The sequence below is a fragment of the Convolutriloba macropyga genome, chromosome 12, assembly GCF_964194025.1.
Source record: "Convolutriloba macropyga chromosome 12, txConMacr16.3, whole genome shotgun sequence".
In the NCBI taxonomy this organism is placed as follows: Eukaryota; Metazoa; Xenacoelomorpha; order Acoela; family Convolutidae; genus Convolutriloba; species Convolutriloba macropyga.
This window is the reverse complement of record NC_134479.1, coordinates 13,558,157-13,585,953: the sequence shown is the minus strand read 5'-3', so window position 1 is coordinate 13,585,953 and position 27,797 is coordinate 13,558,157. Positions and strand designations below refer to the sequence as shown.

The 27,797-nt window shown below is 36.4% G+C and overlaps 1 protein-coding gene across 1 annotated transcript in view; it reads right to left on the bottom strand.

Annotated features, from left to right (window-relative positions):
* Nucleotides 1–952: 952 nt before the first annotated feature.
* The window catches only part of LOC142350824 (uncharacterized), a 64,913-nt gene continuing 38,068 nt past the window's right edge, over nucleotides 953–27,797 (bottom strand). The window contains exons 15-20 of the mRNA XM_075402785.1: nucleotides 23,281–23,343; nucleotides 19,821–23,170; nucleotides 8,670–8,812; nucleotides 4,756–4,917; nucleotides 4,299–4,626; nucleotides 953–1,360 (exon numbers count right to left, since the gene is read on the bottom strand). Coding sequence (XP_075258900.1) covers nucleotides 1,154–1,360; nucleotides 4,299–4,626; nucleotides 4,756–4,917; nucleotides 8,670–8,812; nucleotides 19,821–23,170; nucleotides 23,281–23,343 — 4,253 coding nt within the window. The 3' untranslated portion in view covers nucleotides 953–1,153. The remainder of the gene's footprint in view (nucleotides 1,361–4,298; nucleotides 4,627–4,755; nucleotides 4,918–8,669; nucleotides 8,813–19,820; nucleotides 23,171–23,280; nucleotides 23,344–27,797) is intronic.

Here is a 27,797-nt window from a genome sequence, read left to right as displayed (position 1 = left end):
ACATGAAAAATTGCAACATTTTGAGCCCAAAAACTCCTAAAAATGACCTTTCAACCTTTAATTAAGGCAATCCCAGCAGCTGCATCACTGTAAGCACTTGAAGGACTACTGAAGCTTACTTTGGGCCTCTAATGAAACTTAATAACTCTAATGAAACTTAACTTGACGTACAATTCAAAGAATTTTCATTGGCTAAACAGAAAACTAGACCTAGAACGGACTATGAATGGATTGGGAAAACCATTTAGAAAAAATCTAATCCAAAAAAATTTAAAAAAACATAGCAGGACAATTCCTGACGTACTTGACTAAACAGAAAACTAGACCTAGAACAGACTATGAATGGATTGGGAAAACCATTTAGAAAAAATCCAGTCCAAAAAAATAAAAAAACATAGCAGGACAATTCCTGACGTACTTGACTAAACAGAAAACTAGACCTAGAACGGACTATGAATGGATTGGGAAAAACATTTAGAAAAAATCCGATCCAAAAAATCGAAAAAACAGTAAAAATCAAAGTGAAATTGCCACATGCGAACAAAAACCACTAGCGAGAAAGCGAATTTTTGTTCAAACACCGTTTTCTCACTCCACCTTAAATTTAAAGCGAAAAAATTTCACGCCGAAAAACCACTCGCTTTTTCGCTCCACTTCCTATTTCGGTGTGACCAAAATCAGTACTCCAATTTGACTTCAAAAATCATGAAAATGTGTGAACAGATCTTAAAAAAAAGAGCGCCCCAATACAATTCAAACTCTTTGAATTTTAAAAAAAACAGCGCCCCAATACAAATCAAATTCTTTGAATTGTGAAAAATAGGAGCGCTATAATAGCCGCCTGGAATTGAGGACGCGGCTATTAAACAATTACTTTGAAAATTTATACCTGAAATTTAGCTTACATAGCGATTAGACTTCATAACAATGAACCGCTGATTCGACAAAGAAATTCTTTGTCCCAATATTTAGCTAATTAAATAGACCAACTGTATCGTTGAAATGGATAGCATATTGTACCGGGATCTTACAAGGATTGCAATAAATCACAGAACACATCATAAATTTTACGGCCAGAAAACAGCTCAAATTTGAGGTAAGGTATTTTTCCGTTTCCCAGAAACAGCGCAATCCAAGCTATTAATTGAAGATTTCACTTCATCTTCCACATGGCGTCTAGCGAGCTGAAGGGATCACTGGGATCTGAATTCCGCCCAATATGTACTTGGTTATCGTCAAAATTGTGCTTGGGTTTAGGAGATCCAGACTGTGCCCCAATACTGAAACTCTCCGCTGTCATCAACTGACGTAAATCCCGAAGTGGTGAGCCATCCATTCCTCGGGTAGCAGAACTCGCGTCCTAGAACACTATTTTTTTCATGGAGCCCTACATCAGTGGGTATGAATTTTATACACCAGCACTGTGCAACCTAGTTGCAATTGAGAAGCACGGGTTACAAAAGGGTCATACAAACGGCTCTCGTTGAGCCTAAAGATAAGCATTTCTCTGATAATAAATAAAACATTGAAATATTTAATACTTGACTAAATATTAGTATCTCTCCGACCATATTATTGAGATGAGAGGTGTTCCTATTAATGATAGCAACACCTCTCACATCAGGCAGTAACAAACAGAAGTATAATTAATGTACGCCATCAGAGCTAACTTAGCTCGACTTATTTGTTTTCTGAACTTTGAAATTCTAAAACTTCTTAATATTATAACTAACTCATAGGTAGAAACTAGCATGCGCCTTGCAAAATAACGCAATCAAAAGCTTCGAAGCATCCCACTAAACTTGAACGAATGGTTATCACCGGAAGGATGAAAATTAGGCCAGCATCACACAGAGGTGACGGGGAGAAAAATTTTGTTAGAAAAATAGAAGAGAGTGGATGGAAGCGACTATGAACGGCACACATATTCACAATTATTGCCTCAAACTTTGTTTGAGAGCAAGTAGTGGCTCAGTAAGGAAAAACGAAGGCTGAAAACGTGAACAATTAGACTTATTTACCTATATTGTCACACAAAAGCGATGTACCGCAAGGTTACACGGAAAACGGAACAAAAATGGACAATATTCAAACACACCCGGCAAAATATCTGAAAAACAGCCTCCATTGATTCCCGTAACAACAAATGGGATTGAAAGAACAGAAAAAAAGATCGACGTACAAAAAATTTTTTAAAGTGCAAATCATTTTTATTTCAATTTGACAAACTGTTAGACATAATACTGTTTCTTAATGAGGAACAAACAGGCTATCATCAATATCAAAAGCATTAGAGATGGCAACTAAGATTTACAAGAACACAAATTTCAAGTAGCGGGCATATCGAACTGGGCTTAATGGGTTTATCCAGTTTCTATTTTTTTGTTTCTCGATATTGACTGCATTTGTTCTAGATTTTTTGCTGGGCAACTGCATCTTAAAATTATTTCGAGTAGAACGGGAGAAGAGTGAAACTAGCCTGGAGATTTCACATGATGAATAAGCTGTGAACTAAAGTAAAGCGAAACAATTTTCATTTGACGATTAAAACAAAAAAAATACGAGCTCAAAAATTGCCGGTTGAGATGAAGAGAAATTTTCGAAGGCAGACAACGAAGATAAAAACTGGCAACGAACACCAAGATTCGATTAAGCCTCATTTGCAACTATGTGAACTGTCATTATTGAGACTACGTAAGACAAAACTAAAAAAACGGTCAACGTAAATGTTTATGATGTTATATAAATATGTAAAATTTACACCAACATAAGGTATCAATGGTATCAGGGTTTTGGAATACCTCATTAGAAACCAGATAATTCTATTATCAGTATGACTAAGTGATACAAGAGAAACAACAAACGCAGAAAAACTCTGAAATTTAACATTTGACCACACAGAGCGAAGCTCATAGCAATCATCCGACATCAATTCAAAACATTAAACGCGTCAGTAATACTCCATTAGAAAGCCAATAGGAAAGAATACTAAGCGATCAGAGAAAAAAAGAATAACACGTCCTCAAACTCAAAAAAGAGAACACGTGGTACCAGAAGCATAAAAACCATACGCTATTGACTGAAAACGTTACAAAGGTTCACTTAAGCCTAATCAAAAAGCCGATAGGACCCGTCACTAATGAGATTAGGCAACACAAATTCAACATATAATGGCAAAATGCACTATAATTCAATGACTGTTCCAAATAATTGCAATTATGAACCATTAGAAAACATTTACTACATACCAATAGAAATGAAGACAAAACAGTCCAAACAGTAGTCAAACTGCCGCAGGTTCAAATAAATATACCTCTCAAAAAACACTGCGATAATGAACTGCGGATGAGCAGGCGAAACTTTTAAAGCAGGCATAACTTTAAAGAACCATATAGAATAACATTGAAATCAGAATTCAAAAATGTCAATATTTGCATAAAACAAACATTTACATCACGATGAAAATAGCTGAAAATAGGCAGTTAAACAGTAGATCACCACTACTAACTTGAAGCTACCACCTAAATAATATCCGTTGTATATGATGAGCACATTAATCAAATATCTATAAGAAGCAAAATCAGACAGCATATTTATTCACGCCCAACCAGAAACAACAGCGTTTAAAAATGATTCCCAGGAGTGTAAAACAGGTCTTGACATGAGCAGGCGTTACAGTGCACCATTAAAACAATTTCCGGATTAAACAAATCTGGAACAAAGCGGTAACTTCATGACGCTCGAATCTACCAACTCTGTATCAGAAGTCCAATTTAGAAAACAGTATCTATAAAATCGCAAAAAAGAGCGCCTAACGTAAATCTTAAGAGTTCTTTTTAAAACATAACCGACTAAACGTCGGAAGAATTGCTCTCAAATGACTAGTGGTAGCTCTAATCAATTGCAACCTGCTTCAGTCCAGGGGGGGCGGAAATGGGACGAAGAAGTTCAATAGTTAGCTTCAAATAACCACATTAGAGGTTAATATATACCACTATTAAGATTCAAAGTGAAAAATGGCACCAGTTTTGGCGCACTTTTCATTTGACTTTTTGCGAAATTTTTGCATAAAAAAGGCACACACGTTTACAATAATTGCTTCTCTACGAGAGCAATTAATATAAAGGTCTCAAACATGCTTTTCAAGGACTTGCATAGATGACGTTCCAATAAACGTCACTCAGTTAACTTCGGTTTATCAGGACACTTCATGAAATTGCCGCCCGTTAGCAATTTCTGCAAGAATGTCATTGACAAATTGACAAAGAATTTTTTCACTGGCCGCAAAAACTACTCACGCTAGCACATTCTCCGCTGTTGTTTTCATTGCTGGCATCGACCGGCGTCTTCGCAACCGGTTGTAACTTCGGCAATCCGCTTCCACTTGGTGAGTTGATCACTTGATAGCCCGATTGCACACCACGACTGCTCATAAACTGATAAACGTAGTGAAGATAGCACAAGTAAAGGTAGTACAGTTCATTGGGCGAAGATATAATTGCTTGATGGAATAGACGACGAATGTCGTTAACAGCCATGGGAATATCTAAGATGCCGATTCCATGATCTAAATTCTGCATTGCCTGCATTAGCAACATTAGCATTCCACTTTGCAAGACGTCATAACTGAAAACATTCAAATTTGTTCGAACCATCATGAGAGGAGGTTATCGTTAACACAATAAATTGTACAGAAAAAGTAGTTAAAAGTTAGAAATCGCCTGTAATAAAAACTAAATCAAATTTGAAACTAACTTGCTCTGAAGCACGACAGGTGAACTGAAACTTTCTTGCAAGTTGTAGAAATGTCGGACAGTTCTGGCAAATGATATCAGAGGTCCATGTTTTGGATATTTCTCGCCAATTTCGGACGTGGTCATCTTCGGCCACTCCAGAAATTGCAAGTGAGTCACCGTTCTAGACAACAAAACACTATTTCATACAAGGTCAGAGATAACTCGTGTTAATCGTACAAGGTCATGTATGAATTGTATAGCTGCCTGGTTGTCATACAAAGATCATACATCATTTCAGGGAAGCACACAAAAATTCTATAATCTTAATTTTCAGAAGGTGTAAAAATTTCTTGGAAGCCATTCAAGGTGATATATGATTGATTGATATGCCACAAATTCCCGTATTAGTAAGCAGGCATTTAATTTAATATGTCGCATTTTCAGTATTGTTTGATTCTTTAGCTGCAGCCAGTACAAAACATTGGTTTGAATACCCATTTAGAGCCTGATTATGCTGTTATACTAGAAAGTCCACATAACCATTGTAGAGAACATTTTAGAAATTGGGTTACAAAAATCACCCTCTAATGCCCCAATTAATTTGATGAAGTGCTACTGTGATCAGTTTGTTCACTCGTATAATAAGAAGGATTTAACTAATTATTCGGGGCTACATTTGCTGCCTTTGTGTTTTTCTGAACAAGTACGGCGACCTGTAGCGTCATTTTTGTCACGTAGCGTGTTTTCAGAATTTATTACAGCGAAATAGATAAAACATAACCGACTAACGTCGGGCGAATTGCTCTCAAACGACCGACAAGCGGTTGGCTTCGTCAGTAGCTAGCCACGGTTTAATGAGGCTAGATTTAGCTTGATTTGAGTCTTCATTTTTTAAGTTTTCTATCCTTGTCAGTAAAAAAAAATCAAATAAAAACTGATATTTTAAAAATTTACAAAAAATGAAAATTTGCAAAAGAAAAGTGAAAATGTTCAAAACTACTTTCTGCCTCTTTGGTTATGTCAAGTAACCAATCTGCAAGACTTGAAAAGCTTCCTTGGCCAGTAATGATCGTTAAATTCAGAAAAGGACAAAATTAATCAGAAATTTTTAAAACAATCGCAAAATTTTAACAAAATATTGCTAGCTAAAATTCGAGATACTAAAAACTTCAAAACCCCTTCATTGTGTCAAGAGACTATCCAATATCCCTCTCTCAAGCTTGAAATAATTTTGGGACATGATGCTTGAAATAATATAAACTTGGGACATGATAATAATTTTCCAAAAATTTGAAAAAAAAAATTTTACCAGAAAATTGCAAAATCTGGAGTCATTAAAATATTGATAACCATTCCGTTAAACCTGAAATCTATGCAAAAACTTTTCATCAAAACTTGGAGGAGGTCCCGATGACTCTGGTGCCGGAAAAAGGCTTAAAAAAATTCAAAAACATTCAAAAATATTGCAAATATTTTAATAAAAATTGATTATATTAAAATTTTGAAAAACATTCCACTACATCTAAAAGCTAAAATCAAACCCTAGAGGACGTTTAGTGGCTCTTGAGACTGAAGAAACCTAAAAAATGACCAAAAATTTCAAAAATCTTGCAAGTTGCATAACTGCTAAAATTTGCTATAAAGTTCAAAAATAATCCATGCCTAAAAAAACATTTTCTAGTACCTTACTATTAAACCCTAAGAGAGATTTTCTGTTAGGCTGAAAAACCTGGATAATGACAATAAATGTCATAAATATAATTTAAAAAAATTGCAAGTTTTGTAAAAAAAAAGCTAAATTCGTGGTATTGAAAACTTGAAACACTTTATTACATTTAGAAACTGTACAGTAACCTATGCTCAAACCCCAGAGGACATTCCTCGGCTCTTGAGGTGGGAGAAGCCTAAAAACCGACAAAAATTTTCAATAAACTTAAAAATGAAAATTTTATCGAAAAATTGTTTAAATTTGTGACAATAAAAAACTTAAAACTATTCCATGGCCAAAAAAATTTTGCAGTGACTTATTATTAAACCCCTAAGGAGGTTTTGGGGCCCCTGGGTCTGTAACAACTTGAATAAAAAATAAATGTCAAAAAATTGAAGAAATTTGCTCCTTTTGTCGAAAAAATGCTAAAATTCGTGATGTAAAAGTGTTGAAACCTTTCCACTACCACTAGAAACTATACAGTAACCAATTATGAAAACCTAGAGGAGCTTTCTTGGCACCTGGGGCTGAAAACTCAGAAAATGACAAAAATTTTCAAAAATCTTGAAAAAACTGTTTAAATTATTATAAAATTGCGTGTTTTAGCGATCGGTTGTGTGTTAGCGACGGTGGGTGGGGGGGGGGGGGGTGCTTCGCGGGGAGCTGATGGAGAGGGAGGGTGGAGGGCAACAGGGGTGGGGGGCAACCGCGAGGTGGTGGGGGGGGGGGGGTGGGGCAATACTGGCGGGGTGTGGCAACAGTGGGGGTTTCTTCAACCTCTCTCGCGCACTTCACACCATAAGTATAAGTCTCCAAATCAGTTTGAGCTGAAACAGAGCTGAAAGGCTCTAAGAACACTTAATGCCCGCTGGACGTTACCTGTTTGTCACGTTTTTGAGGACGAAAAGTCAAAAGCGTCAGACGAAAAATCGGTCAAGAGAAAAATCGCATTGAAAAAAAGACCGACAGGACTAATATAATTGCTACAAAGGAAGGTTTGAGGTTTTTTGGCTGCAGTGGGAGGTTTTTTGGCTGCAAGGGGGGCCGTTTGGGCTGAACGATGTACAGGGGTTGAGATTGGGGGGGGGTAGTGGGAGTGTGGGGGGTCAACCTTTAAAAACAGCCCTTCACAACATAAGTATAAGTCTGAAAACAGTTTCCGTGAATCGCATTCTTGGAGACTTATGAGCTGAAAGGCTCTACGTGCACTTAATGCCCGCTGGGGTCTACCTGTTTATCCCGTTTTTGAGGACGAAAAGTCGAATGGGTCAGACCAAACAAAAATCGATCAAGAGAAAAATCGAAAACAAGACCGACAAGACTAATATAATTGCTACAAATTCGTTTGAAAGCAATTAATTACAGTGACATAAAGATATCGCCAAAATATATAAAGACAAACATATTTTTAAAAATTGGCTAGCAAGTTGTCGAAACTGTGATTATTGTTGAAATTGGGAAAAAGCGGAAAAGTTGGGAAGATTTTTACATCTGTTAAACTGTGTTTATTCACTCCCTATAGTTTGATCACAAAGCTTTGCATTGGGCTGATTCTATTTGGCTGATTTTGCTCTCGTGGAATTCGGTTACGTTCAATTGCGGAATTCTTTGCAGCCTGAATTCCTCAAAAATTATTTTCATAATTTTGTGGAATTGCCTTACGTTCAAAACCGTAATCCGGTTGCCAAATCCGGCAACTTTACTCCATAATTTGGCATCCAAACTCCACAATATGTGTTACTAAATTCAACGGCTTTGTAGCTAATGATACACTTAATTGTAATAATAAATCGTCACTGTTTATTAAACTCGGGTTAAAATTTTGAGAAGCGTCTAACTTATTTAAAAATTTTAGGCTGAGGGATTTTTATTTTAAACTTAGTTCTGTAAATTCGATAAGAGCGGAACTGGGTTAAAACGGAATTCAGTCTACAAGTTTTGTAGCCGGATTCTACAATTCTTAAATGTTCGGTTTCAGCAAAATTCGGTTACTAATTTCCCTTCAAAATAGCATACCGTTTGATTGTAACGCGATCCCGCAAAGTTCATGTATCCCAAGTGCTACCATAGCAAAACGAAGTTGAATTCCTTCAATTTTTTATTAATTTGGGTAAGTAATTACGGTCTGCCTTTGCGGGGTAATGAAAATCTTGAGACAACAAACCCCAGCGTGTCGCCGATAAGGGCTTCGTTTCACACTGTCTAGAAAATATTTTAAATACTACCTGTTTGAGCTGATGCTGGGTGAGAAAATGTTGAGCGTCCTCTGCAACCAGTATTGAGATACACTTGTGTTCTGAAGTCTCACATAGAAGTCATCTCCAATCTCAACGTTCACTCCTTGCGTCTCGGGAATGTACGGACAACGCTAAAATTGAGAGAATTGACTGGCATATTAGTAAATGCATATTGGCTGGTCTTATGCTACGTGTTGGGGTGATAAACTTTGTTTCTCTAAGTCATTAAAACTGTTAGCTCTAAACTGAAACCATTAAAGAAGTCCAATTATGCTAAATCATACAACCAAAAAAACAACAAAAAAGAGCAAAACTCAAAAGTCATCATTTTATTTAAAAAAATTAAAAACCAACGAAAAACTCAATAAAAACAATAATATCAAATGAGTAAGCAAACGAGACTTTTCATTATGACACTTAGTCATAAAATAACCAAAAGAAAAGCAAAAACAGCTACAACTCAAAAATTCTTTTAAGAAATGATTCAAAGAAGTCAAGGTCTCAAAAGTCAGTAGCTAGCATTTTAAAAAAACCCGGCAGATTGCCCAAAATAGCCGCCGTTGATTCCCATAACCAAGATTGGGATTGAAAGAGGAGACAAAACCAAAAAAATTGATTTTTGTACACAAACTATTTTAAAGTGAGAACTTTTTTAATGTCTTTTTGGAGCTGAACAAACTCCTGTTGCGTAGTGAGACGACACAGGTGCTAGCATCAATACTAATAAGCATCAGAGATGGTAAATAAGAACAAAGTTCGAGTAACGGGCATCCAAAATTGCGCTTTATGGGTTTATCCCGTTTCTATTTCTGATTTTGTTTTTTATATTCACTCTTCTCATTTTGAATTGCTTTGCCGAGCAACTACTGTCTAAAAACACTTTCAGTAGAATGAGAGAAGAGTTAAACTCGCTTAGAGAAGTCAAAAAGATTTCACGCAAAATGAACAAGATGTGAACTAAGGTAAAGCGAAATAAATTTAGTACAACGAAAAAAAATAGGAGCACTATAATAGGCTGCTGAGAAGCTGAGGCGGCCATTTAAAATTTTATTAAATATGCCTATGCCTCATTAGGAAGCTCGTGACGATAACCATTACTAAGCCTAAGCAACATCACCTCGAACGAACACCAAGTAAGCGCAAAACTCAACAATTCACTAACCTTTTTTGAAAAACAGTGTCACAGTAATTTAAACTACCAGCTGTTATCTGAAACACTTAAATGATTAGAAAGCCGGAAAGACCTGTCATTAATGAGCTTCGGCAACAAGACATCAAAAATAACAATCGTTGAGAAAAACCCCAAAAGTTCACGTTCTATGTAGTGCGAAAGTCAACAATACCCAGCGGATTGCCGGGAAATAGCCGCCATTGATTCCCAAGGCACCGATTGAGATGCAAAAGAAAAACAATTGATCGTTTCACAAAAAAAATAAAGTATGAACTAAGTTGATTGGCTTTCGTAGTTATGAGTACTCCTTGTTCTTAATCAGAGGCTGCATGAGCTCACATTAAATGGCAAAATGCATTAGAGATGTTAACTAAGACTTATAGGAAAAAAAGAGGGCATCTAAAATATTGCGTTACGGGTTTATCCCGTTTCTATTTTAATCTCGTTTTCAGATACTGATTCTGTTCACTATCGATTGCTTTACGGAGCACCTGCTGTTTAAAAACACTTTCAGCGGAATGACCGAAGAATGAAATTAGCTTAGAGAAGTCAAAGATTTCATGCAAATGTTGAACAAGCTGTGAACTAAGGTGAAGCGAAACAAAATTTTCTTCAACGATGTAAATAAACATAGCAGGGCAAGTCCCGAAAAACAACCCAAAGAATTGAATTATCTAAAGACATGACAAAATTTTACAGAAGACTAAAACGCAAAAAACCATGAACCTATATGCGCAAAACTAAACAAAGAATCTAGAAACAATTAGAAAATTAGCCTTCCCGCCCTTAGAGAGAGTACACAATACAACAACCTAGTTGGCAGACAAAGCAAAAAAGCGAAAAAAGTATTTTGAAATTCAGTCGATTCAAAGTAAAACAAACATAACTCAGTTCCTTAATCCTTAAACGCATCATAACGAAAAAAATCATAAAATATCTTTTAGTAGTTCTAATGGCTGAAGAAGGGACAATACAACTACAAATGAAGGCGAGATACACAAATTCAATTCAACAATTCGAAAACAGTCTCTCAGTCCATGAGCAAAAATTGAAGCACATAAACAGACTAAAATAACGCCGCACTCCAAGGCCAATAAAATTTGTATTTTTCTTAGAGTGAGCCGCAAGAAACAACTAACGTCGGGCGAATTGATCTCAAACGACCGGCGAGCGATTAGCTTCGTCAGTAGCTAGCCACGGTTTAGTGAGCCTAGCTTTAGCTTGATTCGACTCTGCAACTATTAGTTTCCTAGCTTTGTAAGTAAATAAACCAAATAAAAAACTGATATTTTAAAAAATTTGCAATATTTTGCGAAACTAAAAAACTTCCAGATTTCGCAGTGAAAATGCTCCGAACTATTTTGTGTCCTGGAGTTCAGTCAAGTAACCCATCTGCAAGACAAAAAATTTCGTTGGCCACTAATGATCGTTAAACTCAGAAAAGAACAAAATTATTCAAAAGTTTCGAAAAGAAAAGCAAAAAATCTTGCTAAAATTCAAGACCATTGTCTCAAGACACTATCCAGTATCCCTATTCCCAGCTTCAAATTGTGTCACTGGCTCATGTAGATCCATAGACTTGGAACATAACAATTTTTCAAAAATTGTCTTTAAAATATTGATGACCACTCCATTAGCTCTAGAAACTATGCGACAGCTTACCTTGAGGAAGTCCCTATGACCCTGGTGCCGGAAAAAATGATTTAAAAAATTCAAAAGGATTCAAAAACTTGAAAAATACAAATAATTTTAAATATGGCTGATATTAAAATCTTGAAAAACATTCCATTACATCTAGAAGCTATGCAGTAACCTATAATCAAACCCTAGAGGAATTTATGTGGCTGTGAGGCTGGAGAAACCTAAAAACCGACAAAAATTTTTGAAAAACTTGAAAATGCAAGTTTTATAAAAAAAAAATTGATAAAATTTGTCATATTAAAAAATTGAAAGCTATTCCGTGGCAAATGAAACTTTTTCAGTAACTTATTATCAAACCCTTAAGGACGTTTTCTGGTCCCTGCATCCGGCAAGACGCGGATAGTGAAAATAAATGTCTAAAAAATTGAAAAAATTTGCACGTTTTGTCAAAAAGATGCTAAAATTCGTAATGTTAAAATCTTGAAAACAATCCATTACATTTAGAAACTATACAATAAACTATTTTCAAACCCTAGATGAGGTTTCTCGACTCTTGAGGCTGGAGAAACCTAAAATCCGACAAAAATTTTCAAAAAAACTTGAAAATGCAAGTTTCAGCAAAAATATTGATAAAATTTGTCATTAAAAAATTGAAAGCTAATCCGTAGCAAATGCATTTTTTCAGTAACTTATTATCAAGACCCTAAGGACGTTTTCTAGCCCCTGCTTCTGAGAAGACGCGGATAATGAAAAATAAATGTCCAAAAAATTGGAAAAGTTTGCACATTTTGTCAAAAATTGATAAAACTTGTGATGTTAAAATTTTAAAACCATTCCACTACCACTAAAAACTATGCAGTAAACTATTATAAAACCCTAGAGGAGGTTCCTTGATATCTGGCTGAAAATACTCAAAAAATGATAAAAATTGTCAAAAAGCTTGAAAAAAATTGTGAAAGTTAGTATAAAATTGCGAGTTTTTAGCGATCGGTTGATCGTCAGTAGCCACGGGGGCGAGGGGGATGAGTGGTGAACCGGGGGCTGATGGGGGAAGGAGGGGGCATCAGTGTGGGGCAAAAGCGTGGTGGGGGGCGGTGGGCGCAATATTGGGGGGTCAACAGTGAGGGTGTCTTCAACCTCTAAGATCCGCCCTTCACACCATAAGTATAAGTCTCCAAAACAGTTTGAGCTGAAACAGAGCTAAAAGACGCTAAGAGCACTTAATGCCCACTGGGCGCTACCTGTTTATCCCGTTTTTGAGGACGAAAAGTCAAAAGCGTCAGACGAAAAATCGGTCAAGCGAAAAATCGCATAAAAAAGACCGACAGGACTAATATAATTGCTACAAACTTCGTTTGAGAGCAATTAAAAAGTTTAGACTAAAAAGTCAACTATCATGTGTCAAAACGGAAAATTGCTTCCTATGATTTCCAACATTTAATTAGAAGCAGTTTTTCCTCATTAGCAACCAAAGAAACCTGTCATAAAGAAGACAAAATAAAACCAAAATAAAACCAATTTTCGAAAAACTAAAGAACGGCTTATACTTTTGCATTAACAACAGAAGAGTAACCGATAGCATAATAAGTGAATTTCTTCAATTAAAAAATCTCCATTAGCCACCAAACAGTCTTGTCATTTTGTCAATTTGAGAATTAGCGATAAGACACCAAATGTAAAACAAATACAAGCACTATTCAAAAATTCATTAATATTTTTTAAGCAACGAACAACATATACTTCATTGAGAGCAATAGGTATAGCCTGAAAAGATAAAATCGATCGGTTTAAGCATCCTAAGCAGCTGTTGACACCTGAGCAGTATGACACCTGTTATTACTGAAACTAAAAGCTAAGACAACAAAGAGAGTGACAAAAACTCAAAACAAAAAACCAGCAAAATTTCTTGAAATCAATTAGTGTCAAAGTCAAGAAATCAATAGCATTTAACTGAAAAAAGGGATTGAATGATCACAAAAAAGTTCCCAAAACACGAAAAAACTCAAAAATTAATTTAAATTTTTTTAAACAAATAGTGTCAGTCATGAAAACCACTAAATAAGAGCTCACACCAATAAGTAGGTTCATTTATGTCTGAGTAGCAAGCAACAAGACCTGTGATTTATGATACAAAGCGACAGGACAAGCAATATTCATTTAAAAAACTGGGCAAGATTCTAATATTAACAATACTTCGACTACAAATAGTCATAAAAGCTGTAGCTGTTCAATGATGAATTCAAGCAAATGCATATAGGCACAATTAGACTAAAAATGTATCCTCTAAATAGCACTCAAGAGAAGATACACTGAAAATAGAAGTCAAATTGATGCAAGTGAAAATAATTTCTTCGGAAAAACCGAGTTGTTCAAACAAATTCTCACTCTACTTTAAAGGTAGTTTGAAAAAAAAAACACTTCTCGGACCTACTCAATTCTTTGCTTCCAAAATGTGTGAAAAGATCTTTAAAAAGACAGATCACCAATACGATCCCAATACTTTTGATTGTAAAAAATGAGCGCTATAATAGCCAGCTGAGAAGCTGAGAGCGGCTATTAAAAACCGCAAACCTGTGGACTGAAATCAAAAATTTGTTCATTTATAACTCATTATAACTCATCTATAACTCAGCGCGGTTGGCTCCGTCAGTATCTAGCCACGGTTCATTTTCTAAGAACCGCCCTACACATCATAAGTACAAGTCTCCAAAAAGTTTCTGTGAATAGCATACTTGGAGACTACTGAGCTGAAAGGCTCTAAGAGAAATCAATGCCTACTGGGCTCTACCTCTATATACTGTTTCTGAGGATGGAACGTCTAATGGGTCAGACGAAAAATCTGTCAAGCGAAAAATAGCGTAAAAAGAACGGGATTAAGATAATAGCTACACACTTCGTTTGAGAGCAATTAACAATGATTTCATTAAAAAATACTAGTTAAGTTATTTATGATAAAACATTTCTATTATAATTGAACGTTATGAGGGTAACAGATAATATCACGCGACGTCACAGCAGCTGATGTGCGGCATCAACAAGAGTTAAGGAAAGCGAGAGAGAGAGAGAGAGAGAGAGAGAGAGAGAGAGATGAAAACGTGAACAACAAAGAGAAGGAAAGAAACCCCAACCGACAGAGAGCCAAGAATTTTTCCATGATGAGATTCGACTCCGCAGATTTTAGGTTTCTGGCCTTGTTATTAAATCATATAGAAAAAACTGATGTGCAAAATTTACAAAGTTTTCAGATTTGGCAGTGAAAAAATGTTCATAACAAATTTTTGTCTCTGGAGTTCTGTCATGAAACCCATCTGCAAGACTTGAAAATTGCGATGGCCAGTAATGATTGTTAAACTCAGAAAAGGCCAAAAAATTTTAAAATAATCGCGAATTTTAGCAAAGTCTTGAAAAAAAGTTTTATGATATTAAAATCATCGGAAAACTCAAGCCCTATATAACTCCACTGGCTCAAAAAGAACCATAAACTTGGAACATGCTAATAATTTTCCAAAAATTAAATTTAAAAAATTTTTTAAATTAAAATTTAACAAAATTTCACAAAAAATTGAGTCATCAAAATATTGAAAACCATTCCATTAACTCTAGAAACCATGCAGAAGCTTATTATCAAATCTTGGAGGAGACCCCTGGTGACGGAAAATAAAAAAAAATTCCATATTCAAAACTTGAAAAAAGGCAATTCTATTTTTTTTAAAAAAAATAACTAAAATTCGTGATATTAAAATCTTGAAAAATATTTTACTAGCTCTTGAAACTATGCAGTGACCAACCATCAAACCCTAGAGGAAGCTCCTTGGCTCTTGAGGATGGAGAAACTTAAGAAATAATAAAAAAAAATCAATAATAATTGGAATTGCAAGTTTTATTTTTAAAAATGCTAGAAGTGAATGCTAAGTTGAAAATCATTCCATTGGCGATAAAGTTTTTCATTATCTTATTATCAAACCCATAAGGAGGTTTTCTTGACCCTGGGGCTGGAAAAAGATGAATAATGAGAAATGTCAGAAAAAAATTTCATGTTTTCCCAACAATGCTAAAATTTGTGATGTTAAAATGTTGGAAACCCTTAAATTACCACTAAAAGCTGAAGAACCTAAAAATGACATTACAAAAAAAAATTGAAAAAATTGCAAGTTTTATAAAAAAAAGCTAAAATTTTTATTAAAAAGTTGAAAACTATTCCATGACCAATAAAAAAATTGCAGTAAGTATAATCAAACCCTTAAGGATGTTTTCTGGCCCCTGGCTCTGGAAAAACTTGAATAATGACAATGTCAAAATTGAAAAAAACTCCAGATTTTTTTTTCAAAAAAATCGTGATGTTAAAAAGTTGAAAATCATACAACCATCATTAGAAACTATGCAGTAATCTATTATCAAACCCTAGAGGATGTTCCTTGACACCTAGAGCTCAAAAATATCACAAATTTTAAAAAGGCTTGAAAAAATTTTGAGAACTAGTATAAATTTGAGTGTTTTTGTTTGGATTACCAAAACATATAGTTCTTAAAATGGTCATAAAAAGTACCTATGTCTTGAAAAAAAAACCTTAATCAACTTAGCAAGCCTAAATTGTAGACTGGTCTAACAAAAAATTCGAAAAATGACAAAAGACGAAAAATTGCAACATTTTGGGCTCAAAAACTCCTAACGATCTTTTAACCTTAAACTACGGTCATTCCAGTAACTTCACCACACTTAGCACTCGAAAGAATACTAAAAGGCTCAGGGTCACTAATGAAACTTAATGACCGCCTGGGTTCTACCTCTTTATCCCGTTTTTAAGGACAAAGTCAAATGGGTCTCCGAAACAGTTTCTGTGGATCGCATACTTGCAGACTAATGAGGTGAAAGGGTCTAAGACGAAATGCCCTCTGGGCTCTACCTGTATCCTGTTTTTGAGGACAAAAAGTCAAATGGGCCAGACGAAAAATCGGTCAAGCAAAAAATCGCATAAAAAACCAACAGGACTAATATAATTGCTACAAATTTCGTTTGAGAGCAATTAATAATTGATGAAAGCAGACAGCATAAGAGTCAAAAACCATTAACACGAGAGCTGTCCATTGAATTCTAAAATCAAGAGTTATTTCAAGGTTTAAACCACTCGTTGTTTTGCTCCTTTTGATACTCCAGCGTGATTGAAAACAATTCTACTAAATGAGAAAAAAGTGCACAGATCTAAAATAAAAAGTTTTTTGGCCAGTAAAGATCTAAAAAAAATCAAAAACTTCAAAAACAATTGCAAATTTCAACAAAATCTTGCTAAAATTTGAGATATTAACATCTTCAGAGACATTTAACTGTCTCCAGAGACTATCCAGTATTCCTATTTCAAACCTTAATTAGCTTAACTGGCTCACAAACATCGATACATTTGGAACAATAATTATTAGAAATAATGAAAAAACTTCAATTCTATCAAAAATATGCTAAAACTCGTGTTATTAAAATATTCATAACCAGTCCATTGCCTCTAGCAACTATTCAGTAACTCATTCGCAACTAAAATATTGAACACCAATCCATGGCCACTAAAAAACTTTTCAGCACCCTATTGCCCAACCCTATAGGAGGTTTCCTGACTGCTGGGGCTGAAAAATGTTGAACTTTTTTTTAAATGCAAGTTTTTATCAAAAAATTGCTAAAATTCGTGCTGTTAAAATGTTGAAAACCATTCCATTATCACTACAAAATCAGCAGTAACCTATTAAAAGTAACCTAGTCAAACCCTGCAGGAGCTTTTTTGACACCAAGGGCTGAAGAAACCCAAAAAAGACAAAATTTTCTAAAACTTGAAATTTTAAAAATAAGTATAAATTTGAATGTTTAAGTTTCGAGTACCATACATATAGCTCTTAAAATGGTAATAAAAAGTAATTACTTCTTGCAAAAGACCTTTTGTCAACTTTTACAAACCCTCAATTTTAGCCTGGTCCACTAAAAATTCAAAAAGACAAAAAAACTCCAAAGAGCAACCTTTTGAGATCAAAAACTCCTAAAAAATGACTTTTTAACCTTGAAATACGGCCCTCCCAGTAGCTTCACCACTCTAAGCACACGACGGACCACTAAACGCGGCTAAGGGCTTCTAATGAAAACTGATAAGCCCGCTGAGCTTTACATATTTATCCATTTTTGAAAGCTCAATCAAAGTCATGAAAAAAGGTGTATAAACCTCTTACAAAAAGACAGAGCACAAATACAATCCAATTCTTGGATTGTAAAAAGCAGAGAACCTAAATAATAGCCTTCGAGACTGACAGCGGCCATTAGTAAACATAGCCTACAGATTGCCGGAAAATAGCCACCGTTGACGCGCTTGATGCACATCGAGATTAAAACAAGAAAAAAAAAGGTAAATTGACCAAACTTTTCTCCGTGTTCTTTTTTCAGTGTCAAAAAGTGTTCTACTTTGGCATGCAGATTCAGTTGGATTATATAACTATATTTAATTCAGCAATTAAATTAAGAGCTAATAAGCTTAAGACCAATATCAGCTAGCAAACACTCTAATGAACTTTGAAAAACTAATTCTCCCGACTTAATGACCCGCGCCTTTATCGGTTTTTGCCGTCTTTTTTGATTTTGATCTTTTGACTCGGACAGAATTGACCTCTTTGCGTAATTGAATGCATGAAAGAATTTAAACTCCATTCACTTGAAACTGTGAGTGAAGTAAGTCAGAAGTGAAACGTGAAAATCGTGACATACGTAAAACGAAAAAAGTGATCAAAAGGCAAAGCGAAATTTTAAAAAGGAGAGCGTCTAAAAAACAGCCGTTGAGAGGATGAAGGCGGCTATTAAAAATATTAATAGCAAATAGTATAAATTAATAGTAGCAAGCTGGGGTTTAGGGATGCTTAATTGCTACAACTTTTGTTAGAGAGCAATTAATTAAAAAATATTTAAACAAAAATTTCTGCAAAAAGCTAGGTCAGTACTTTGCAAACAATTAGTTTGAAAATCCCTTTAAATATTTTATGTTAAAGCAATGGCACAGCTAAGTCTACCTAAGCTCAAATTTGCATCAAAAATTTATCGACTTTATCGAAAATTTATCAAATTTATCGAAAATGCTAGAGAGAGAGAGTGAGAGAGTGCGAAGAAGTAGGTGTGAAAAACGAGTTATATTATTTGATCACTTGCGTTCTTTCACGCCGGTTTTTTAGTTTTAACTCTAATTTTGTGAGTGAAAGGTTATACTAGCTAGTCTGAAATATTTCGACTAGCTAGAGATATTTCAGACTAGCTCGTACAACCTTTCTCACAAAATTAGAGTTAAAACTAAAGAACCAGCTTGACAGACCGCAAGTGACTAAAAATTATATAACTCGCTTTACACACCTACTTGTCGCTCGCTCTTTCTTTCTCTCTCGGATTAAGGAAAGAACAAAAACCACTCTGAACCACTCTGAACAAAAGTACTCTCTCTGTTTTTCTGTTTTTGATTTTTGCTCAGCACAGTTGCCTAAACACTTCTTTTGACGTAAAGCATTTGACTTCCTTTAAAGCACATCCTCTAAAAAAGAAGTCACCGACAAATGAACCGATTAACGTCAGATAAATTCATCTCGAACGACAGGTGGGGAAATTAATGCAGAGGGGATGTATCTTTGATAATTTTTTATGCGTAAAAAAGTTTCTACCACGCAGGGTTTGAGGTCCCGACCACCGCCTCATTCGATTGAATCACCAATCACTCGGTTATCTGAGCCTGGTTATCTTACAATCACTTGTTTTAGCAACAGACTTAATTTCCGCATAAACGCAACCAAGTCACGCAAAAATCAACAAGTCAAGCGTGAAAAAGTCACCCGAGAATTGAAATCAGAAGAACGTTCTATAGCAAAAATATCAAGCAGAAATTTTGCTTTAAAAGGACACACACGTTTACTGTAGTTGCTCCGAACTTCGTTCAAGAGCAAATAAAAATAGATCTCCGTCAAAAGCGATCTTGTGATTAATAGCGTCAAAATCAATCTTGCGATTTATGGCGTCAAAGCATCAACATCAAACACCATTTAGATAACGCAAAGTCATTGATGAGAAAAATGCTCGAAAAAACTATAGAAAAAGAATATAGATCCAAGGAAGCTCCATTCTGAAAAACTGAAGAGAAAAACAATTGGTAAACACGCTTTCGCAAATTGCTAACTAAAAAACCGGAATGGGGGTCACGAGATGGAGGGTTAGGAGGGCTGACTTAAAATTCTCAGCGATTTTGTAAGTGAGGTCCAAATTTGTTTGGTCCGCGGTTTTCGAACTTAAAAATATCCGCGGTTTTCGAACTGAAAAAATAACCGAACCTCATTTCGACTTTGAAATGACACCACCAATGTAACGCCAAATTCTTCAACACTATTCCAAAATGTCTTCATATGTGGCTCCGTTTCCACAGCACCAAATAAAGCGAATCTCGGCAGAAGCTCCGAGATTGAGTCAATATCAACTGAAACCATTTTTGAATCTTCGTTTCCACTTCGAAGCAGTGTGTTGTGAGTGTAACATTTGGAGGTTCGATTCGATTCCTTCGGAATTCTCATCTCATCGTTCGAAATAGACAACTGGCAAGATGATTGAACAGTTTGCAAGAATCGCGACTCCAAATCAGACCATTCTCGTTGCAGAATAGTCGGTCCATTTAACGTTTGTTTGTGCATATTTACAACATGTTTTTCAAGTTTATCCAGGTCTGATTTTAATTTACTCATCGATTCCGCATCTTTGTAGAGTTCTGATGTTCTGGCAATTGGTTGAACTCGTTGAACATTGGATCTTGGCAAAAATTTAATCAACAAGGTTTGATCTCCGGACGACTGGTCACAGTTCTGAAAATTCGATGTTTCGGCAACATTACGTTGTACATCTTGTTTTACGTTTGTAACTGACATCACAGAGCTCGAATCAACGTTATTTTGCCCCGCGTTTTCTGTAACAACCTCACGCAAAGAGCTAGAGTTGCTTAGACCTGAATCGGGTAAACTTGATTGTTTCGTGACTGACGTTCCATATTCCAGGGAATTTTGTCCGCGGGAAACCTCAGCATTCATTTGTTCAAGTTGCCTATCTATTTCTGACATATTATCGAAAGAATCGGAATTGTTCGCAGTTGTTGAATCCGTTTTTGGCAGTGTTTGGTTTGATGTCTGAGCAGATATGTTCGACCCATTGGTTGGTTTCAGTGGCTCAGCTTGAAGAGATTGTACCTGGAAATTTAAGTGGCCACTTTCAGAATAATGACTCCCTTTATTTTGTTCAAAGGTCTGCGATTGGCTCGTTGACTTTTGAACTTGTGTTTGGGCGATGGATGTACTCTGATAACTGCTCTGTTGTTCCAAACCCGAAGGGTTAGTAAACGTTTGTGCGACATTGGTTCCAATACCTGAAGTTCGTGTTTGACTTTGTCCGAAATTTTGGTAGCTAACATGACTTGCCTGTTGACTTTGAAGCTGTTGTTCGCTCTGGTTGCTTGACTGATTTTGCCCGACTGGGCTATTCTGGTTTGCTGGAACTTTCTGTGCTGCCAACTCCGATAGACGTTTCTGCTCCTGAACTTGTTTTTGTCTCATCATTTCTTGCTGTTGTTTCATCATGGCAGCTAGAACTTTGTGGTCTACTGGCTTCTTTGGATCATACGTTGCGAAGTACTCACTCATGTTAATATCAGGGCCAATATTAGCCGGAGCAGCTAAAGTTGGATTATGAGAAACTGGGACGCTTCCTTGTTGATAACCAGTCCATTGAGAAACCGGGCCCTGCACCGATTGATATGATGGATAGTTACTGGCTTCATTCTGTGGTATCGGATTATTGGTATTCAGGGATGATTGGTTATGATAGTTGGATAGGTTCGGTACTTGGTTTTGGGTCGCATTTACAGAGCTATTTTGGGGTACTGAGTTGGTACTATTTGCGGCAGATGCCACCGGCAAACTTGTGTTTCCCGGCAAAAAATTGGTAGTTTGATTTTGAAATGTAGCATTTTGGTATTGACTAACTTGTTGATTCTGATTTAGAGTTTGATAATAGACATCGTTAAAACCAGCAGTATTCAAATTTACAGCTTCAGGTTTTACTCGTTGATTTTGCTGATACTGTTGCTGCATATAACTGTAATTCATCATAATCTGATTCATAAAAAGTTGCTGCTGTGCTTTCTGCTCTTCCAGCTGTTTTTCCAAAGCCTTCTGTTGTTTTTCTATTTGCACTTGAATCAACTTTTGTTGTTCCTTCATCATCTTTTCCTGGTTTTCAGTTTCAATTCTCTTGACATTTTGTTCGTGCTGCAGTTTTTGGTCATTAAGTTGTCGCTCTAATTCAACCTGACGTTTATTTTGCATTTCCAACTGTTGTAGCAACGCTGTTTGCTGTTGTTTCATGTACTCAATTTGCGCCAATTGCTCTCGATTATCAGTGACATTGCTACTAGAAGAATTACCTTGACTTTGTGTCATAGAACCCGGTTGATAAGATGCTGCAGAATTTATGGAACTATACGGACTTCCAGCTTGAATTTGTGTACCTGGTAGAGTGTACTGATTAGTCGTAACAGCATGTGGCGGCTGAAATGGTACCTGGGGCAATGATGAGTACGGGTTTGAAACTTGATGCGGAATTGTGGCACCTGCTTGCATATTTTGACCGTGGGTATTGGCCTGATAATACTGATGCTGATATCCTGTTTGATGGTACATGAAGTTAGACGAAACAGGTGCCGCTTGCTGATTTGAGACATTTTGCGGAATCGTTGATGTATGAGACACGCCTTGACTTGAGGCTATGTTTGGTGCGACAACAGCCGTAGGAACTGAGTGAGATCTCTGGTTTTGCAACGTTGGGCCGTACGCCACACTTCCCTGATTTGCATTGTTAGGGTTAGGCGCAGGTATATACTGCTGAGGAGGTACAGGGTTCGCAACACTATATGGATATACAACGGCGGCACTCTGGTGAATGTTAGCAGAAATGGCAGGATTCTGGAAAGGTGTCACATTTGGATCAGGGTTTTGTTGATAAGGAGCAGCATTTTGTCCAAAGGCTGAATTCGTTCCAGGATCAATTTGAGAAACAGGAGTCATGGATTGTGAAGGGCCAGGTCTACTTGTCCCAGAACCCGGCACACTTGCAGGTCCATGCATTGACACAGGCGTGATCGCGGTAGTTGGTAGTGTCGCAGTATCTCTTCTTCGATTTGTTGAACGATTAACACTTGTTCGTCTAGGGGGCATCGATACTGGGGTTACAGCTGCTACCGACGGAACGGAACTTCCACCAAAAAGCAATCGTTTCTCATCTTCTGAAAGTGCATCTAACATTGGATTTCCTTGAGCACCTCCGGAGCCAATATTATCAGGCAATCCCTGATTGTACGACATGCTAGCTGGAATCTTGTTGCTAGCTACGGATTCTGATGGCATATTTGCTCCAAAATTTGTGTGCGTTAGAGCGTTATGAGTCGGCGACAAAGGTTGTGGAGGTGCCGAGGCAGCAGAAGTCGGCGCAACGCCCATTTGTAACTGTTTAAGCTCCTCTGGCGACAAAGTTTCTATCAACTGTCGTTCTTCAGGAGTGAGAGTTTTCAGAAACTCTGGATCCAACATTGAACTCAAGTCAGGGTCCTTAACTGTATTTGGTTTCACAACTGCCGGATCTGGTCCTAAAACATAGTACACTATTCTCAATCGCTATTTTTGTTTACCAAACTTTTTATCAAGACAGCAATAGAAGCCATGAAATGAGCGACTCAAGAAATGAAAAAATACTAACTTGTAACAGTCGGCGAGGATGGCATTAAGTTTGGCTTCTTTGCAGTGGGACGCTCCGGTTTATCTGAAATACACCAATAATTTGAGGCTATGAATAACATGGCGAGTAATGTACAACAATCGCAAATACACATCTCAAACATTTGCTTCAATACCCTCTAATGGTCGGGGAACTATGCTCAACTAACTGGTTTTGTTCAGTCAATTTAGGCCGAATGATCTTTTTCACGGAGAAAGCAATAAGTGCTATCATTAGAAATCCCTTCAAGTGCAGAATATTTTACTGAGGGGTTTCTTGAATTCCATTTTTCCTAGGAGTTTTAGAGGTTTTCTGAACATTGACTGATTTTCAGATTTTTTTGCTGGCGTTTTCAGCAATTTTCATTCAAAGATTTTTATAATTTGTTCGTCAACGGGGTTTGCACCCAAACCTCCAAGATAACAGTCAAATATTTTAACCACTAAGCTACAATGGCTTTGATTCTTATTCGCTAACAATCGCTATTATATTAGCAACAAAGTTTATTATTTCACAAAGAGGGCAACTTAGATCACTAAAAAATGAAGAACTCAAATATGGAAAATTCACTCAAAAAGCCATTAGGAAGCGCCATAATTCCTCATTGGCAAACTCTGAGAGCTGGCAATATTGATACAACGTTGAACGATAAAAAAACGCGAAAACGTTAAAAAAAAACACCAATATTTAAAGACAACTAATGGTTTCATGGTCATAGGAAGAATTAGCTGCCGGTTCAGGGATTCCAACAATTGCAGATAAACCAATTAGAACACGCGTTTTTAAGAGCACACAAGAGAAAAAACGGGTCTTTCTCATTATAGCCCCCCCCCCCCCCCCCCCCCCAAAAAAAAAAAAAAAATCAAGTTATAGCATACAATTCAATTCATCATTTATACTTACAATTGTTGGTTACAAGTTTTTGTTTTGTTCCAGTATCGAATGCTGGAATTTTCCAATCGCCGTCATTATTTCATGGAACGGGTCCAGGTTTTTTCGAATAACATGCTTTCTGAACAGGAACTCCGCAAGATACGAATCAATCATATCCCTATTAGTCCCATGCATTTTTTGTTTTTTGATTTTGCATCCCTCCACATTGACTCAACGCTATTCGTGTGTGCGCCTGTCGTCGGATCCACAAAGTTTTCAGAATGGTTTACGGTTTGATGACTGTATGAGGGATGCTTGTCGAGAACTTTATATGCAGACCATAAATCCGAAATTATCGTTGACCCAGGCTCAACATAAGTGTGTCAGAGTTCCGATTTTCAATTTTACAACGAAAGCTTTCTTTGTCTCACGACATATTCCTCCAAAAACCCAAACTTGTGGGTACACTCGGCCCCTGTTTGATTTACGTTTGGAGAAGAGACTTTAATCTATCTCAACGATGCAATCTTTTCCACCATTTTTTACCGAATTGTCTATCATCAGCCATGTGCAAACCTCCCTCATGTACATGTTGAAATCCACAGCGGTATTCTTGGACATTCCCAGCTGGTTTTTGCAATAGTTGATTGTTGCAACATCAGTGCTCCATGCGTATATGAACAATAAGATTTTGTCAAGTCCCATTCGAGATCCAGCCAACCATGTTCCAGTTCTGATACTGTAATCCATTCGGTATCCCCTGATTTTGCATCGCCATCTATCCCGTCGCGCCAGTTGGCCGTCCGGGCTGCTTAACAGCATCTCATGCCCGTTAGGGCAATGCTTCACTTGAGGGATTATATCATACTCTTGAAAGAGCGCTATTGTTTCCCATTTATGTTTGCAGGTTTCTACAATTTTCATTAAGTTCATGGGAGCCATTTCGTCTTATCTCTGTAGCAGCTGAAATGCGGTTATGAGAAGTCAACTAAAATCAATTATAATGGGCAAGCCCATGTCATCATCCGGCGGCTCGCCTACAATGATTTCTGATTTTGTGTTAAAGAAGTGGTTATTAATTTCAGTGGCGCGCCTACATCGATTTCCGATTTTGTGTTAAAGAGGTGGTTATGAATTTTCATCTGGGGGGGGGCTATAGGTTACATGCCCACTAAGCTGGGGGGGCTAAAATGGGAAAGACCCGAAAAAACAAACAGAAGTCAAATAGCCGCACGTGGAAAAAAAATATTCTCAATTAACATAAGGTCGCTTCAAACCTAATGGAAAAAAATCACGACTCGAAAATTCGGACCTAAGAGCCGTTCCGCTCCTTTTACTACTCCAGCGTAACTAAAATTACGACTATACTTTGACTTCTCATTGAGACTACAAAGCCGAGAAAATAAAAGTAAAAAAAAAGACAGCGCACCAATACAATCCAAATAATCAAAAAATCTTTTTAAAAATATAGGGCCACTAAAATGGACATGGACGGCTAAGAAGTTGAGCAAATTTCTGTTCCAACTACAACTCAAATTTAATTGAGTTGTAGTTGGAACAGAACAAAAAGTACAACCAAGACTCGCAAAATGCGATTAAAAAATGAAAACTACAAAACCTGCTAAAAAAGAGCCCAACAGGGCAAAATGGCGATAAAATGTCAAAATTCCATAATACTTGCATCAGTTGATCAAAGATTCTTCAAAATTTACGATTACTCTGTACTATATTTGAGAAAACACCGTTTGCAAAACCAGCTTTGAAACAAAAACCAGCTTTGAAAAAGCCGAACGCGATCAAAAATTTAGCTAGTTTAGCGCAAAACATTTTCGAGCTATTTTTCCTCCCCATCGCTGTCAGAGGGATGCATGAACAGAAAAGCATCTTAGAGTTTCTCTGCTTTTGACTTCTGTTCAGCAGCTTGTTTGACCTAAAAACTACATTTCACGCACGGCATTTGAATTCCTCTAAAACACATACCCTAAAAACGGATGCCACAAATAAGCATACCCAGCATATTGCCGAAAAAAGCTGCCATTGATTCCCATTATCATGATTGGGATTAAAAGAAAATGAAAAAAAAACGATTTTTGTAGAAAAAATTTTTTAAGTGCGAACTATTTCGATGTCATTTCGTAGTTGAACATACTCCTGCTTCATAGTGAGATAATATATGTGCTCGAATCAATACCAAAAAGCATTAGAGATGGTAACTAACATTTATAAGTAAAAAGTTTGAGTTACGGGCATCTAAAATTCGGCTTTATGGTTTTATCCCGATTCTATTTCTGATATAGTTTTTTTGATACTGACTCTGCTCATTTTGAATTGCTTTGCTCAGCAACCGCTGTCTAAAAACACTTTTAGCCGAATGAGAAAAGAGTGAAATTAGCCTAGAGAAGTCAAAAAGATTTCACGCGAAATGTTGAACAAGCTGTGAATTAAGGTAAAGCGAAAAAAAGATCGACTAAGTAAAAAATATAGGACAAGTCCTGAATTACAATACAAAGAAATTTCATTGAATAAACAAAAACTAGAATGCACCAGGAACTGACTGCGAAAACCTTAAAGAAAAAATCCTATCAAGAAAGATCGAAAAAACAGAAAATCATAGTGAAATTGCCGTATATAGACAAAAAACCACTAGCGAGAAAAGGGATATTTAGTTCAAACAAAAAAAACTAGTCCTAGAATGAAAAAGGAATGAATTGGAAAATCCATATAGAAAAAAATCCAATCCAAAAAACCAAAAAAAGAAATCAAAATGAAATTGCCGCATGTAAACAAAACACTAGCGAGAAAGCGAAATTTTCACACACCGTTTTCTCACTGTAGTTTAAAATTAGAGTAACAAAAATTCACGCCACCAAACCGCTCGCTTTTTCGCTCTACTTCCGGTTTCGGCGTGACCCAAATCACGACTCCAATTTGACTTCAAAAATCATAAAAATGTTTGAACAGATCTTAAAAGATCTTAAAATGTTTGAAAAGACAGCGCCCCAATACAACTCAAATTCTTTGAATTGTAAAAAACATAAGAGCGCTATAATAGCCGACTGAGAAGATGAGGCGGCTATTAAAAACATAGCCGGCAAATTTCCGGATAATAGCTGTCGTTGACGCGCTTGACGCATATCGGGATTGAAACAGAAGAAAAAGAAAAGACAGAAAATTACCGATTTTTTCGAGTGTCAAAAAGTGCCTTATTTGGTGTGCAGTTTGTTAGATTCTCAAAACTATACTGAATTCTGCTTCCAAACTGAAAACTATTAAGCATAATACTAATGCCAGGTAGCAATCGCTCTAATGAAGTTAGATAACCTAATGCGCTATGACTTAATGACCGGGCTTTATCAGTTTACCCCGTTTCTTTTGATTTTACTTTTTTGACCTTGCCTGTATTCAGTACATTGCGTAATTCAATAAGTGACATAATTTAACTTCCATTTAGTTGAAACAATGAGTGAAGTAAGTCAGAAGTCAAACGTGAAAATCGTGACATATATAAAACGAAAAATCTGATCAAAAGATAAAGCGAACCAAAAAAACATAGCCGAAAGAATCCCGGAAGAGACTTGAATCGTCGGAAATCTGCAGAAAAAAGTTGCAAAAAAGAAGTGCATTCG